Here is a 16,678-nt window from a genome sequence, read left to right as displayed (position 1 = left end):
AGAGATCATGGCGTGTGACCGATCGAAGCACAAAAGTTGAATAGAGAGATATAATGGCTTGCAAAACGAGCGAAGCATGGCAGTATATCAGTGTTCGGATGAACAAATGAACACAAAAGTATTTTTTAGTTCCTTGATACGAGCCTCTGAAGAAACAATGGGTTCATTTTATTTTCTCTGGAAATGCGCCGATACATCTTCCCAAAGTTTTGGATGGTTCAAACATTTCACCGACGACTGTTTCCTCAACTTGGGCCAATACAGAGCTGGCCTCGATGACCGCTGAAAATAAATCGATCGAGCTACCAAGCAACAATTCAAGTTCAAGTTCGGAAAGGTAATCTTTCTTCCAAAATCGTTCAATACTGTTAATGCATCAGTAAGTCAAGCCAGTGACTAAAATATCACCTTCACATCGTTTCTTTTAGTAGGATAAAAATAATCTTATTTAAATTGTGAACAAATTATTTACAGAAATCGATCAAAGAACAATTTTTCACACAGCGCGAGTTTATCTGGATAACTCGTTATGAAATCAATGACGCATGTGACTGCACAACGAAGCTCTTACTGTATATACATCATTGTTTTTGCATTGGTGAAAGCATTAGAGAGAGAGGGCAGAAACTGCATTGCAATGATAAGATCTTCAGTGTCGCGATCTACAGACTGTCATCTGCTTGCTCAATGCTCATCACAGCAACATTTTATGTGATGGGAATAGATCTAAATACTTGAAAAACTTGTCACGATTCGTTAATCTCGATAGCTGTAGTAGTAAAAACTTATAATAGCAGTAGTAAAGGTATTCGAGAGAATTTCACATGTAATACGTAGCTATTTCATATGCAAGCATGTCAGCCAATCACAGCAGTGGCCGCGTTTACACTGAATCCCACAGCAGACACGTCCCTTCAAACAGAGTGTTCAAATCAGAGGCTAAAATCAGGCTAGGAAAAATGCCTTTAATTTCTAAATTATGACTATTTTTGATCTAAAAAACATACTAACATTATAAGGGCAACCCAGGAAACATTATAAAATAATAAAATAACCTCATGTCAGGGGACCTTTAATAACAAATAAAATGATGAAGACCATTTATGCACTTTATATCTTTAAGACATGTAAAACATCCGTGTTTGCACATCGGCTGTAGGCTACAGGGTTCGTTTGCAAAACGTAAAAGTAAGAAACTTATACAAGATCATTATGACGATGACTACTATTATTTAACTGACGTTATGATTACAAATGCACTGTAAGAAAAAAATGTAAATTTACAGGTAAAAGTCTGTATTTTTTTTACAGCATTTTGCCGTTTTGTCATTATACAGTGAATGCCTGTTATTTTATTGATATTTGCTGTAATTTAAAGGTTCACCATTAAATTTACAGGTAATTGCTTTTATTTTGGTTTTACATCAATTTTACGTTTTTTTTAAGCAAATTGTCTGTATTTTTACTGGGTTATGTGTAATTTTACATAAAATATTAAGTAATATTTTACAGTTTTTTTCTGTGAAATTAGAAAACAAAGAAAAGAAGGTAAAACTGCAGAAATAAGCAGTCATTTAACATGTTTTCCTTTTAAGATCATTAAGCATGTGGGGGTTAAAGTGAGTTTTAAGGTTAAATAATAACAAGATTAAAATACTATAATGATTCAATAGGCTAGTATTTGTACAGTAGGCTACATACAGTAGGCAGGCCTATTGAATCATTATAGTCTTTTAATCTTGTCTTGCAAATAGATGCTCATTGTGATCATCATTTGTATTATTCTCCCCTAATTTCATGTATATTTTATGTCTTTAATGAATATTTTTTCAAATCTGCGTTGCTGCACATTGCCTGGCTTTGTGTGCGTGTGACTGTGTGTGTGCGTGTCTGTGTGTGCTCGCGCGCGCGGGATGACGCAGATTCAAATAATCCGCCATTACTTTTCCGTTGCTTAGTCCCGCCCACAACGGTTAGCTGGTTGTCAGATCTGTCGTCGTCAAGTTTGGATCTCTGTGTCAAGGACAAGCGGGAGATTTGAATTCAGTCTACGCTGGTGAAGTGGATTGCGATCACGGTGGTTCAAAACTATAATCGTATTCGTCAGGAGCAGCCGTGAGCAGGAGCGCTGAACACACGAGTTATAGTCCTGGTGTCAGTCAGTCCGTTCGGAAATAACGCGCCTTTTTTCAGTGAGCCTGGTTCGTCACAGCGGACACCATGCCAACCGATCACCAGCTGAGGTAAGAGTCTCATACTACTTGTGAACGATATTTTATATTACATTTGTGTTAAGTTGACAGTTTCCAAGCTAACATTAGCATTCTTAAATGTTCAGTCAAAACTGGCGTCGAGAGCTGGAGGGCAAAACACTGCAGCAGGCGTCTTTCAATTTTCCATCTCCAATTGCAAGATCAGTTGAATCCACATCTCTAAAGACCTAAAACAAGCTTTAGTAGACTTGTTATGTGGACTTGTTATGCATATCAAAGTCTGTCCAATTGTGTATAAAACCTTCGTTCTGATAATTAATCAGTCAATCAATCTCTTAACGTAAACGGCGGGACATTTTGAAACACTGTCTGGAAGCTGAAAACTATTCTCTTACAAAAACATCCTTGATTTTATTATAGTAAAATTGTAGAAACCACGTTTTTCGGCTGATTTATTTCCATTATAATAACCACAGTTTTACTAAAAATAGGCCTGCCGTGCTTTTTTTTGTTTTTTTGTTTTTTCTTTGTAGTTAAACCATGGCTAATTTTCGTAATGGCTAACTTAATATGATTAAATCTATCAAGACCGTTAAGAAATCGAATTCAGTTCTGTACTTGTTGATACAGATACAGCAAAGCCTAGAACAGGAAGACTAGAATAAATATAACATGATGAACCCCTAGGTGTAACTGATGCAGCTACATTACAGTAAATCATATTCATTTTTACTTTCAATAAATGTAGCTAAAATCACATGGCAGCTCAAAACATTACTGTTAGCCTTTCCTGCTCAGCTTCCAGATCATGGTCAGTTGAGTTTTTTGCATTGTCCCAATAGAACATATTCTGACATGTGTAAATGTAATACTGAGTTTTAAAATAACTTATTTTTTTGTGATTTCAGATGTTTAAAGCAGATGATCATGGCAAACAAGGTATGGGAATAATAACTTTAAAAAAACGTAATGACTGAGTCTTCTGATTCCATATGATTGCACTAAAAGTGTGCTCAAGGTTTGGTTTTGCTACAGTAAAACATGATTGTGTTAGATTCCACCCATCTATTGTTTTTGTTATTTTGTAAAAAAGGCTCTGTCCTTTAGAAACATGGCTTTTCCTATCACTGCTATCTTAAAGGGATAGTTCACCCAAAAATGAAAATTCTGTCAGTATTTACTCCCTCATGTTGTTCCAACCCCGTAAGACCTTCGTTCATCTTCGGAACACGAATTAAGAAATTTTTGATTAAATCTGAGAGCTGGATCACTCCTCCATACTAGTCCATAGGCTTCTTCAGGGATTGAAACTTGTTCCCCGAGAAGTTATTAAAGACATCGTTAAATAGTCCAAGTGACTACAGTGGCTCAATCCTAAGGTTATCAAACATTGATAATACTTTTTGTGCGCAAAAAACAAACAAAAATAACGACTTTATTACTGCTATTCATTTCCTTCTCTGTGGGCCTCGAGTCAGTTCACTAGTGATATAGCGTAAGCTTCTGTTGTTATATGTCACACGCATCACACACATGACCAGCGTTGGCCAATAGTGAGCCTACGTGTGACGTAGCTCTACGCAATCACACTATGTTAACTGACTAGAGGCCCAAAGAGAAGGAAATGAATAGTTGAAATAAAGTCGTTATTTTTGTTTGTTTTTGCGCACAAAAAGTATTCTCGTCGCTTGATAAACTTAAGATTGAGCCACTGTAGTCAATTGGACTATTTTAACGATGTCTTTAATAACTTTTCGGGGCTGGCAAGTTTCAATCCCTGAAGAAGCCTATGGAGGAGTGATCCAGCTCTCAGATTTAATCAAAAATATCTTAATTCGTGTTCCGAAGATGAACGAAGGTCTTACGCGGTTGGAACAACATGAGGGTGAGTAAATACTGACAGAAATTTCGTTTTTGGGTGAACTATCCCTTTTAGTTTATCAAACAACGAGAATACTTTTTGTGCGCAAAAAAACGCAAAAATAACGACTTTATTTCAACTATTCATTTCCTTCCCTGTGGGCCTCGAATCAGTTCACTAGTGTAATAGCGTACGCTTCTGTTGTTGTACGTCACACATCACACACATGACCAGCGTCGGCCAATAGTGAGCCTACGTGTGACGTAGCTTTACACAATCACACTTTGTTAACTGACTAGAGGTCCATAGAGAAGGAAATGAATAGTTGAAATAAAGTCATTATTTTTGTTTGTTTTTTCGCACAAAAAGTATTCTTGACGCTTGATAAACTTAAGATTGAGCCACTGTAGTCACTTGGACTATTTTAACGATGTCTTTAATAACTTTTCGGGGCAGGCAAGTTTCAATCCCTGAAGAAGCCTATGGAGGAGTGATCCAGCTCTCAGATTTCATCAAAAATATCTTAATTCGTGTTCCGAAGATGAACGAAGGTCTTACGGGGTTGGAACAACATGAGGGTGAGTAAATACTGACAGAATTTTCACTTTTTGGTGAACTATCCCTTTAATGACACATATCTCTACCTTTCATTCCAGCCAGATGATCTGACGGTAGCTGCTCGCATCTCAGCCTACCTGATGGAAAATTCTTGCTGGATGAATGACCTTCACCTTCAACTCAACCTTGCCAAGACAGAACTGCTTATGGTTTTAGCCAAACCATACTTGCTGTGTGATCCTGCTGATTTGCCTTATACATCATTATACTATCGGAGCTGCACAACTTCTATCCAGACTGGACTATTGTAATACTCTCTTGGCAGCTCTTCCAGCATCAGTCGAACCTCTGCAACTGATCCAGATGCTGCAGCAAGAGTGGTCTTTAAAGGTAGCCCAATACCTAAACTCACTACTTTAGATCTATGTGTCCTCCAGAAGCTTGTGTTCTGCAAGTGAATGGCGCCTTGTGGTGCCATCATCCCAAAGAGACACAAAATCACTTTCACTGACCTTTACCTGGACTGTTTCTTGCTGGTGGAATGACCTGCCCAACACATTTTCAAGAAACTGCTAAAGATCCATCTTTTTTCGTAAACTCTTTACCCAATAATACTAAATCTTTGTTAAAAAAAAAAAAAAAAAAAAAACTTGCTATGTGTACTGTGCTAGACTAACTGGGACTTGTCACTGCACTTGTTGCTTCTATTGTTATCGTAATTGGTAAGTCACTTTGGAGAACATGTAATTGTGAATGTTTTTAAAGGGATAGTTCACCCAAAAATGTAAATTCTGTCAGTAATTAGTCTCCCTCATGTTGTTCCAACCCCGTAAGACCTTCGTTCATCTTCGGAACACGAATTAAGATATTTTTGATGAAATCTGAGACCTGGATTACTCCTCCATACTAGTCCATTGGCTTCTTCAGGGGTTGAAACTTGCCGGCCGCGAAAAGTTATTAAAGACATCCATAAAATAGTCCAAGTGACTACAGTGGCTCACTCTTAAGTTTATCAAGCGACGAGAATACTTTTTGTGTGCAAAAACAAACAAAAATAACGACTTTATTTCAACTATTCATTTCCTTCTCTGTTGGCCTCTAGTCAGTTAATGTAGTGTGATTGCGTAGAGCTACGTCACATTTAGGCTCACTATTGGCCGACGCTGGTCATGTGTGTGATGCGTGTGACGTACAACAACAGAAGCTTACGCTATTACACTAGTGAACTCACTCGAGGCCCACAGAGAATGAAACGAATATTTAAAATAAAGTCGTTATTTTTGTTTTTTTGCGCACAAAAAGTATTCTCGTCGCCTGATAAACTTAAGATTGAGCCACTGTAGTCACTTGGACTATTTTAACGATGTCTTTAATAACTTTTCGGGGCTGGCAAGTTTCAATCCCTGAAGAAGCCTATGGAGGAGTGATCCAGCTCTCAGATTTCATCAAAAATATCTTAATTCGTGTTCCGAAGATGAACGAAGGTCTTACGGGGTTGGAAAAACATGAGGGTGAGTAATTACTGACAGAATTTACATTTTTGGGTGAACTATCCCTTTAAATGTTTTACATGTTCTAAATTATATACTAAGCTTGTATTTCCGATCTATCACTTATCTTGACGTTCAGTGTTTATGTTCAATTACTAATACTGTAAATGTGCAGGTATTCTGTACACATTTAGTTAATTTAACATAAATTGACTGTAAACCTGCTATTATTAAGTACTTAATTAAAGATTGGTCAAACTTGTGAAATTGGATCTGTAAAAATTAAAACTGTAAATATACAAACATTTGTATTTGAATTGATGTATTTATTTCATTTTTATACATAATTTCATTGTTATTTTACACAGAAAAACTATATATTCAAAGTAAATTACGGTAGATAGTAGGGATGGGCATGATTAATCGACGATCGATTATTGATCATTAAGAATTTCGTCGATCACGTTAATTTGTTATCGATTATCATTAAACTTATGCTGCTGCGTTGCGTAGTGTGAGTGGAAAGTGAACGTGCTCCCCGGGCTGGTCAAGTTAGAGCGGAGGTACCTGTGCATCCCGGCAACGTCAGTCCCCTCAGAGCGGGTGTTTTCAGCGGCTGGACTGAAGCCTTGTTTACACTCGACGCGTCCGCACGAGCGCGAAGGTGAGCGCGGCAAAAATGACGTCATTGCGGTATTCGGTGTTTCACAGGCGAGCGCGTCGAGTATAAACGCCTCGTCTGTTTGGGGAGGTGCGTGCGCAATCTGTGGAGACTCGCGCTGCAGAGCCAGGCGAAAGTGTAAACGAGGCTTGACGGTCAGGTTGCGGTCGCGTCTGACCTCAGATCATGTCATCAACATGCTTATCTTTCTCAACAAAAATCAGTAGACTGGTGTAGAAGTTGTATGTGAGTTACTAGTTATTTTTTATGAGGCTTTGTTAAGTAGCCTAGCCTAATTGATTGTTACAGTAGGTAGGCTAATCTCTCTCACCCTCTTTCTCGACTCCGTTCTTGGATAGTTTTGAGTTACATTTTGACAAAACCTGTCAGATCTAAGTATTATTATGTTTTTGGTTAAGTTATTGTTTAACATGATTTTTTTTATTATTTATTATTTTGGAACAAACGAGGGTCTCTGTTTAAGAACGCAAACTCGCAGCTGCAGGTTCCGTTGCTTTCGAGCACCGCAGCGCATATATCTTCAAGTTTAGCCTAACCGAACGTCCAGTTTTACTGCCACAAGTTGATCATCTTGTAATAAAGACCTAATCGAGGAAAAACGCGCTGTATTTTTGTATTTTCATTGCATTTTTAATTTATAAAAAGTATATAATATAAAAATAAATAATGAATTTGAATATAAAAATATTAATGATTAATCGATAGTCGATCGTTAATTCTCCCGACGATCGACTAAGAAAATTTAATCGAATGCCCATCCCTAGTAGATAGACAGGATTATAATAAAATAACTTTATAAAACCCTAAATTTACAGTTTAACCTGAAAGTTAAATGTGTTTTTAATGTAATTTGACATAATGTATCTGTTTTCCCACGGTTTAATAAGCCATTATCAACAGTAATATACTGTAATTTAATCAATTTTGACTGTCTTTTTAATGTAATTTGACATCATTTATCCGTTTTCCACGGTTTAATAAGCCATTATTAACAGTAATATACTGTAATTTAATCAATTTTGACTGTCTTTTTAATGTAATTTGACATAATTTATCTGTTTTTCCACGGTTTAATAAGCCATTATTAACAGTAATATACTGTAATTTAATCAATTTTTTACTGTAAAGTAAATTCTGTATTTTTACGGTTTTTGCATGTAATTTTGGGAAATGGTTATTTGCTGTAATTTAACGGAATCCGTCTGGAAACTTTGCTGCCAGAGATTTGCCGTTTTTTTACGGGATTTTTTTTTACAGTGTGCCTGTAATTTAAAGTATTTTGTATCCGCCAGGATGATAGAATTGACGCCATTACGTGAGGATGTAAATGAACTGGTGAACCGTTTTTTTGAACCGGTTCATTGAAACGAACTGTCCGAAAGAACCGGATCGCGGAAAAGAACCGGACTTTCCATCACTACTTTTCTCGTGGTTGCGCTGCTTCCAGTAGCTGCTTCCATAGATAACATGTACAACCAAGTAATTGAAGTCTTTTTGAGGAAAGAAATTAGGATGGATTTTGTGTAAAAAATAACCAGTAGCTTCAGTGAGTATAATGCATTTTTTTGCCCATTTTTTTCAGTGGTGAATATGTTTTTCTTCTTCATTTTTCTTGTAAATGTATCATCGAAACTTTTTTTTCAAACATTCCTACTATTGTAACGTCTAACAAGGGACTGTTGTATTTGTAACCCTTGAAGGACAAGACAAGGGAGTCTCCGTTTCTGAATTTATAATCGGAATGCAAGAACAAGTGAACACTAATTCTGCGTTCACACCAAACGTGAATAGAGCGTCTGGGGTGATTGATTTCCATGTTAAGTCAATGTAAAGACGCGTTTACTTTTTTGCCAGATTGAAGCGCACGAAAAATCTTTTTTTTTTTTTTTCACGAGTGAAGACTGTGCAAGATGCAAGAGAACACTGTATCCATGCAACTGATAGCAGCGGCGACGAACGCTCAGCATGATTTAAAAAACAACACATTTTAGCGCTAGATCTCTTAATAGCGAACTAAATGAACGATCTGCTAGTTAACTGGAGATGTTTTATTTATTTGTATTAGGTACATCCGTGCCTCAATGTTTCAAAAAGTGGTGGGGGACAATATCGATCCTAAGAAAAAGTGGTGGGACACGACTTCACTGGATCTAAACAAATCAATCTAACCATAGATGTGACCAGTAATGGTGGCTTTCTTAATCTATTAAAAATAATTTTGCAAGGGTTCTTGCAAAAAAAAAAAATTTTTTCAAAAAAAGACCACCAACGAATGGTCAACGGTGGTCAACGAATTTTCCCGGTAGATTTTTTGGTCCCACTCTGCCCCTGACCCTCGCCCTCACCCACCTAATCAGTAATTTAATTTTGTTTTGATGATAAATCGAGCCAACCTAATCAGTAATTTAATTTTGTTTTGATGATAAATGGAGCCAGCCTACAAAAGTGGTTAACCTGTCCTGTGATTTTTTTTTTATCACACAACACTGTCCAGACAAACACAAACTATGTTCTTGCACTAAAGTATGTTGGTTGTTTACATTAGAATAATAAATGTTTAATATCTAGATTAGATATGGAATAAATAGCATTCAATACAAAATTAATGCCTCATATATTGAAATTAAGTTTTTATCTGATAAAATATTTACTTCACCACGTGACTGACAGCAGCAAGCAGGCTCCTGATTGGTAAACGCGGCGCGAACTGACGCCAGATTTTTCAACTGGCGAATTCACGTCAAACGCGTGAATGCACAAAAAGCACCAAATAAAATCACTCACGCGTAACGCGATACGCACCAGATGTTCAATTCGTGACATTTGCGCGAACTGGACATGAGAATGAGGTGCATTGCGTCCAATTCGTGAAACATTTCGTGAAACTTTTTTTTCATCCTTCAAAGATGGCCCCCATATTTACAAAAACAAAAATTTCAAGATTTAGGAAAAGTCACACTTTTTTAAAAATAAAAAACGATTAAATTCCCATTGTAACCAGTAGGTGGTTGCTGAGGAGCGCTATAGCTATTTTCACTCCCTAATATCTATTTTTTCCCTCGTTTTGCTTATAAATTTATATCAAGACATTATGAATGATAATAAAGTAAATTTTATCTACACCTCAAATTAAGTTCAGTGCTTTATAATCAGCTCAACATTACCACTTTCTGTAGAACTTAGTGGCTCAAGTGCTGCTGCCCTCAAATGTTAGTCTAGACTAGAGCCCTGTAAACTTAAAATAAAACTGTATTGTAATTTATGGACGTTATGTCTATTTATTACCAATGCATTTGTGGTCAAAATAGGGGGAAATGTAAATTCCTAAAAAATATCAGTTACTGTTACAACAGCTTCCCCTTAACAGTTAGTCTGGAGCCCTAAACAGTAATACCGTCAAAACAGGGGAAAATGTAAATTTTCAGCCTGTGCTCCTAAAAAATATCAGTTAAGGGCTACAACAGCGTTACTAGTAAAAACAGTTAGTCTGGAGCCCTAAACAGAGTCTGTGAAAACACTCTACAAACATATTACACTATAATAATAATAAACCAGAACACACAACGCATATCATTACATTGGCCCATAAACACACAAACTCGAGGAGCTGGTTAATGTTCAACTCTGTAGCCTAATCTGGGAACATCTTTCACCTGCAGACTGGAATTATACGGCATCCGAAGAAAATATTCCACATTTGTCCTTCATTCACGATCGTTGAAAGCGTCACTTTCAGTCTCAACTGTTGAATGTTTCAGCTCGTCTCTTCTCGTCTCTCTCGCTTCTGTCTTCTGCGCATCCTCAGTGCGCAAAACCAGAGTGTCATGTTTCTTAAAGGGGCCGCATATTCTGAAAGTCCCCGTTAACCGGAAGTTGCAACCGAAATTTATTTCAGTGTTTTGACGTATTTCCGAGAGAAACGGAATGGGCCATTCCACCAAATGGGTGACATTTGCTTGTTGTAACTCTTCAAAATTAAACTTTATTTTTATTTTTTTTATCTTTTTTCAACGCTGAATCTAATACTACATATATTTAACTATTCAAAATGTGTATTGGTCAATCTCAGGCAACTTTATTTAATTTTTCACTAAGCAGAAGATGGACGCATGTTTTCTCAGTCCTGTTACCAAAACTCATGTGCCATTTAAAAGGCATGTTTAAAAGCATGCCAATTAATTTCTTTGTTTTCCCCACAAGAAAGTGTTTATTTTAAAGAATTTGTGACAAAAAAAAATCACTATATAATTAGGAAAGTTGTATTTATGTAAGAAACACAAAGCCATTTTTTCATTTTAAAGTAGACCGACACCTCACGTTTATAATTTCTTTTATAATTTAATTTATTATATAATTGTATAAATGGACTAAACAAAACTGATTTAAAAAAATTAGTAACAGGAATGAACACTTGGTTACAGGAATGAACATTGTGAGTAAACATAATAAATCGCCAAATTGGCTAGTGATTTGACCGTGTTAACCGCCACAGGTTATTTCAACCCACATTTGGTGTTAATTTCAAACCCTTGACTTATGATATTTCTTCATGTGACTGAGAAAACTACATGAATGTCTATACCTCTCTACACACTCAGTACAGTGGTACGGCTTCTCTCTAGTATGAACTCGCTCGTGTACTTGCAGTGTTCCCAACACAGTGAAACTCTTGTCACAATATGAGCACTTGTAAGGTCTTTCTCCAGTATGAATTCTTCGGTGCCGTATCAGACTACCAGATGTAGTAAAGCTCTTCCCACAGTCACAACACAAAAGCTCTTCTCACACTGAGTACAGTAATGCGGCTTCTCTCCAGTATGAAGTCGCTCATGTGATTTCAGGTTTCCAGAATGAGTGAAACTCTTGTCACAATATGAACACTTGTAAGGTTTTTCTCCAGTATGAATTCTTTGGTGCCGTTTCAGATTGCCACCTGTAGTAAATTTCTTCCCACAGTCACAACACACATGATCTCTCACGTCATCATGTGTTTTCTGGTGCACTTTAACAGTTCAGTCGTGAAAAACTCTTTCCACAGAAAGAACACATATATGGCTTCTCATCTGAATGAACTTTCAGGTGTTGGTTTAGATGTGATCCTTGAGAAAAACTCTTTTCACACTGAGTGCATGGATACGGTTTCTCTCCGGTGTGAATTCTCATGTGTCTCTTAAGGTCTCCTTTTTGACAGAAACTCTTTCCACACTGAGTGCAGGTGAGCAGCTTTTTGGCTTTTTTTCTTGAATTTTAAAGTCATAATGTTCCTCCTTAAATTCCTCCAGTTCTTGTCTTTCCTCTTTCACTTCCATCCGATCTAAAATAATCATAAAATTAGAATCAGTTCAAGTGAACCCTGATATAACCCCTTAAACCCGAAGTGTACCGCCGGTGTAATGTACAATGTGATGTATATTTTCAAAAAATGTATAAAGTGTGCTATTAAACAATACCTTTTGACTCTTTTGGAGTTATGAGCCTTTAGTTTTGTTTATGTCAGAAAAAACAACTCTAAAATGCCCTCAGGGCTTACGGGTTAATATCAGAAAACAACAGAGATCAAGTGTCAGACATTTGATGTGCCAAAGTTTACTTGTTAATATGATCAAAATGAGTTTGACAACTGTTATAGCCTACAAGATTATGATTAAAAGTACCTCATCCAGTGCCCCGTGCAAGCCGCTTCCCCCTTCTTGCCTGGAAGGACGATAGGAGAGGGCTTATACAGAGTGTATCTGTCACTGTTGTTCCATGATAACCCAAACAGTGAGATTATTGGATAACACTGGGAAAGCGTGCCCTTTCTGTTAGGACGGAGAACGCTTGCAGAACCCACATTCTTCCCCGAAGGAGTTATGTGGAGATATACATATGGACTAACCCAAAGGTTATACTGCATATAAAATACTGGGTGACTTAGTCCAAGGGAAAGACACAGGCTTCCACTTAGGAGCAGCAGTGGAAGAAAGTCCCATCTCGGGACTCGGCCGTGAAGCCAGTGCTGAAGCGGTCTCATGTTGAGCAGCCCGAGCGGAGTTACCACTGCAGGAGCCTCTGAAAGAATTTCAGTGGGACCGCCCTCCGGCCTTTGAACGTATTCAGGCAGTTCAGCACCAACGAAGCGCGTTGCTCTGTGAGGCGTTCCACTGTGCAGACCGAACTCCATACAGAGAAAAGAGATCCTCTTTACGGGGGAGAGTTTGCTCTTTTCCCAGCTGACCTGAAGACCCAACGGGCGGAGATGCCTGAGCACGAGGTCCCTGTGTTCGCATAACTGATCTTGAGAGTGTGCTAGTATGAGCCAGTCGTCGAGATAGTTGAGGATGCGAACACCCTGTTCTCTCATTGGAACAAGGGCCCCCTCTGTGACGTTCGTGAAGACACGGGAAACAGGGACAGCCTGAAGGGCAGGAGCTTGTACTGACATGCTCGACCCTCAAACGGAAAGCACAGAAACGACCTGCGTCGAGGGAGAATCGAGACATGAAAGTGCGATCGCTGCAAACCAATCTCAGGGACGGATTCATTTGAAATGGGTCTCTGCGTAAGCATTTTGCAAACTCCGATTCATAACTCGCAGGTCCAAGATTGGTCGTAACCCACCACCTTTCTTGGGCACAATGAAGTAGGGACTGTAATACCCTGACCACATATCGGCTGGAGGGACAGGCTCTATCGTGTCCTTCGCCAGTAAGACTGCAATCTCCGCTTGCAAGACATAGGCATCGGCTGCTCTCACTGTAGTGGAGTGGATGGCCCGAAACTTGGGGGGACGCCGGGCGAACTGAATCGCATAGCCGAGCCTAATGGTCCGAATGAGCCAGCGAGATGGACTTCAGACGGACGCTAACCAGGCTCACAGAGGTGTACAAGTGGAACCAGAGGGACCTTAGGATAGGGAACAACACTTTTGCTTGTATATGTTAATTGATTTTGTGATACATGATTGTATTGATCCTACATCATATAATTATTAAAAAAGCTCATTATTTTTTCGCTCCAGGAGTGAAAAACTCTTTCCACAAACACATAGTAGACTTCTCATCTGTATGAACCTTCAGGTGTTTTTCAGAATCAATGTTGAAGTAAAGTTTTTACTGTTGAAGTAAATGTTTTTGTTCATTAGATTGGTTTATTCTTCATAACTGCATGTACTATCAAAACACAATGTGGGAGCTAAAATAAGTAAATTATATGAATACATTTAATTCAAGAAAGATCTACTCAGGACACGACCCATCCTGAAAGATTTTGCAAACTAACCAGTAGGAAAGAAACAGATCATTATTTACACTGGAAGAATTATTTTCTTTTTCAAACACTCTTTTAGTTCCCTGATCAGACTACAAACAAGCCTTTCTACTTCTCTAAGAATTTCAACATATTTGCAAAGTTAAACAAGATGATATTGTGCTTTTTGGATCAACTCCATATTTTGTTCAATTCACAACATTTACTTGACAGTATTATACATGAAAACTAAATGTTGCTCATTGTGACGACTTATGCCGGGGTTTGAAATTAACTTTTTTACTCACCGGACAATTTGGCTACTAATTTTTTTAAGTTAAAAGTAAAAAAGTCACAGCCATTCATAACTTCTACTAGCCAAAAAGAGGAAAAGAAAAGAGCCAGCCTAACTACATCACAGCTTATATATAAAAAACTAAATTTGGATTTTATACATTAATTTCTTATTCAAACAAAATCCTGGCTTCCTCTGTCATCCTTTTGATTGATTGAAATCTTTATTTAGAACTATTAAAAAGAAAAAAAACACATAAATGAAATATACATGAGTTGAGTATTTGCGCTAAACCTGTGCAGATTTGGCTTACACAAACTTTCCCAGCAAAGTGGTAAGCATAATAACCCGCCAAATTGGCAAGTGATTCGACAGCATTACCCACCACTGGTTATTTTTACCCGCATTTGGTGTTAATTTCAAATCCTTGACTTATGATATTTCTTCATGTGACTGAGAAAACTACATGAATGGCTAAAACTCTTCTCACACTGAGTAGAGTCGTACGGCTTCTCTCCAGTATGAAGTCGCTTGTGTATGGAAGCAGATTAGTCTCAATTATAATTCACACAAAACATGATTCACACATGCGTAGACAATTTCACATGCATGAAACCTAATTCACGTACACCAAAAAAATCCACATGCGTGAAAAAAATAAATATTCACAAAAAGCAATTCACATGTGCAAAATAAAATTTCATATATATATAAAATTTACAATATGGCAGTGCAGTTGTCGATCCAGCGGCCAATAGGGCGTCTATGTATTTATTATGTCTATGGGTAAGCCCGCCCTCACGTGATACTGATTGGTCGATTGATAAGCTTAAATCTGATTGGCTAAAGAGTACGACTGATCTGTGTAGGAGAGCTGCCAGGAAAGTCTCAAAAACACACACACACACACACACACACACACACGGCGATTCAAACGTGAATGACGATTTGCACACTCACATTCAAGGTTAAACTTTTGTACATTTTAAACATTCAAAGGTTTTTGTGCACAGATGTATATCTACGAATTGTGTTTTGCATTTTTAAAATGTATTTTATGAATATATAATTTTATTTTGCGCATATGAATTGCTTTTTGTGAAAAAAAAAAATTCACGCACGTGGATTTTTTTGGTGTACGTGAATTAGGTTTCATGCATGTGAAATTGTGTACACATGTGTGAATCATGTTTTTTTTGCGTGAATTATAATTGAGTCTAATCTGCTTCCATACTCATGTTAATTCAACGATCCAGACCAAGTGAAACTCTTGTCACAATATGAGCACTTGTAAGGTTTTTCTCCAGTATGAATTCTTTGGTGCTGTTTCAGTCAGCTCTAGTAAATCTCTTCCCACAGTCACAACACACATGATCTCTCACTTCAGTGTGTGTTTTCTGGTGCAGTTTCAAATTTCCAGCCCTGAAAAACTCTTTCCACAGAGAGAACACACATAAGAGTTCTCATCTGAAAGAATTTTCAGGTGTTCTTTTAGTTGTGGTGATGAAATAAAATCTTTACCACATTGATCAGTTAAATGTTTTTTTTCCCCAGAGTGACTGTGCAAATGATAACTGAGAGTTGATGCTTGAGAAAAACTCTTTCCACACTGAGTGCATGGATACGGTTTCTCCCCAGTGTGAATTCTCATGTGTATCTTAAGGTTTCCTTTTTGACTAAAACTCTTTCCACACTGAGTGCATGGATATGGCTTCTCTCCATTGTGAAATCGGTCATGTAATTTTAGAGATACAGACTGAGAAAATCTCTTTCCACACTGAGTGCATTTATACGGTTTCTCTCCAGTGTGAACTCTTAAGTGAATGTTAAGGTTTCCTTTTTGACTGAAACTCTTTCCACACTGAGTGCAGGTGTGCAGCTTTTTGGCTTTTGTTTCTTGAATTTTAAAGTCATGATGTTCCTCCTTAAATTCCTCCAGTTCTTGTCTTTCCTCTTTCACTTCCATCCGATCTAAAATAAACATAAAATTAGAATCAGTTCAAGTGAAGCTTGATATAATAGAAGCAAAAGAGATCAGACATTTGATGTGAAGATTAGTTCTGTCATTCTCTCGTAAATATGGTCAAAAATGTGTTTGACAAGTGTTATAGTTAGTATCGGCGGGAAGTAGGGAGTGCGATTAAAAATAAATAAATATAAAATGTCTTGGCAAAAAAAGAGAAATAAAACTCTTGAAAACTGTTATTAATTCAGCTATTTATTCAAAATCGTTTGAAAGATGAAAATAGCCTAATCTACAATGAAAACAAGCGACAATAGTCACATGACATGACAGCGCGCACTCGTCAGTGAATAATGCAGCCTGTGGTTGTCATTTTTCTAAGTGTATAT

At 37.5% G+C, this 16,678-nt stretch overlaps 2 protein-coding genes and 1 pseudogene across 4 annotated transcripts in view; all 3 read right to left on the bottom strand.

Annotated features, from left to right (window-relative positions):
- The window catches only part of LOC143715395 (uncharacterized), a 113,982-nt gene that overhangs the window by 3,082 nt on the left and 94,222 nt on the right, over positions 1 to 16,678 (bottom strand). The window lies entirely within an intron of this gene.
- Positions 1 to 16,678, bottom strand: part of LOC143715450 (uncharacterized) — a 101,444-nt gene that overhangs the window by 25,263 nt on the left and 59,503 nt on the right. Inside the window, exon 4 of one of the 2 annotated variants that reach the window (XM_077207264.1) lies at positions 13,914 to 16,297. The exons of the other annotated variant lie outside the window; for it this stretch is intronic. Within the exon in view, the coding sequence (XP_077063379.1) occupies positions 15,735 to 16,297 (563 nt within the window). The 3' untranslated portion in view covers positions 13,914 to 15,734. Of the gene's footprint in view, positions 1 to 13,913; positions 16,298 to 16,678 lie in introns of those variants that run through there. 2 annotated transcript variants of the gene reach the window in all.
- LOC143715724 (uncharacterized) lies at positions 11,195 to 16,292 on the bottom strand (annotated as a pseudogene).

Source organism: Siphateles boraxobius, unplaced genomic scaffold (assembly GCF_051911475.1).
Source record: "Siphateles boraxobius isolate OS27281-9 unplaced genomic scaffold, OSU_SipBor_1 6, whole genome shotgun sequence".
Lineage (NCBI taxonomy): Eukaryota > Metazoa > Chordata > Actinopteri > Cypriniformes > Leuciscidae > Siphateles > Siphateles boraxobius.
The sequence above is the reverse complement of the archived record's forward strand: the minus strand, read 5'-3'. Positions and strand labels throughout refer to the sequence as shown.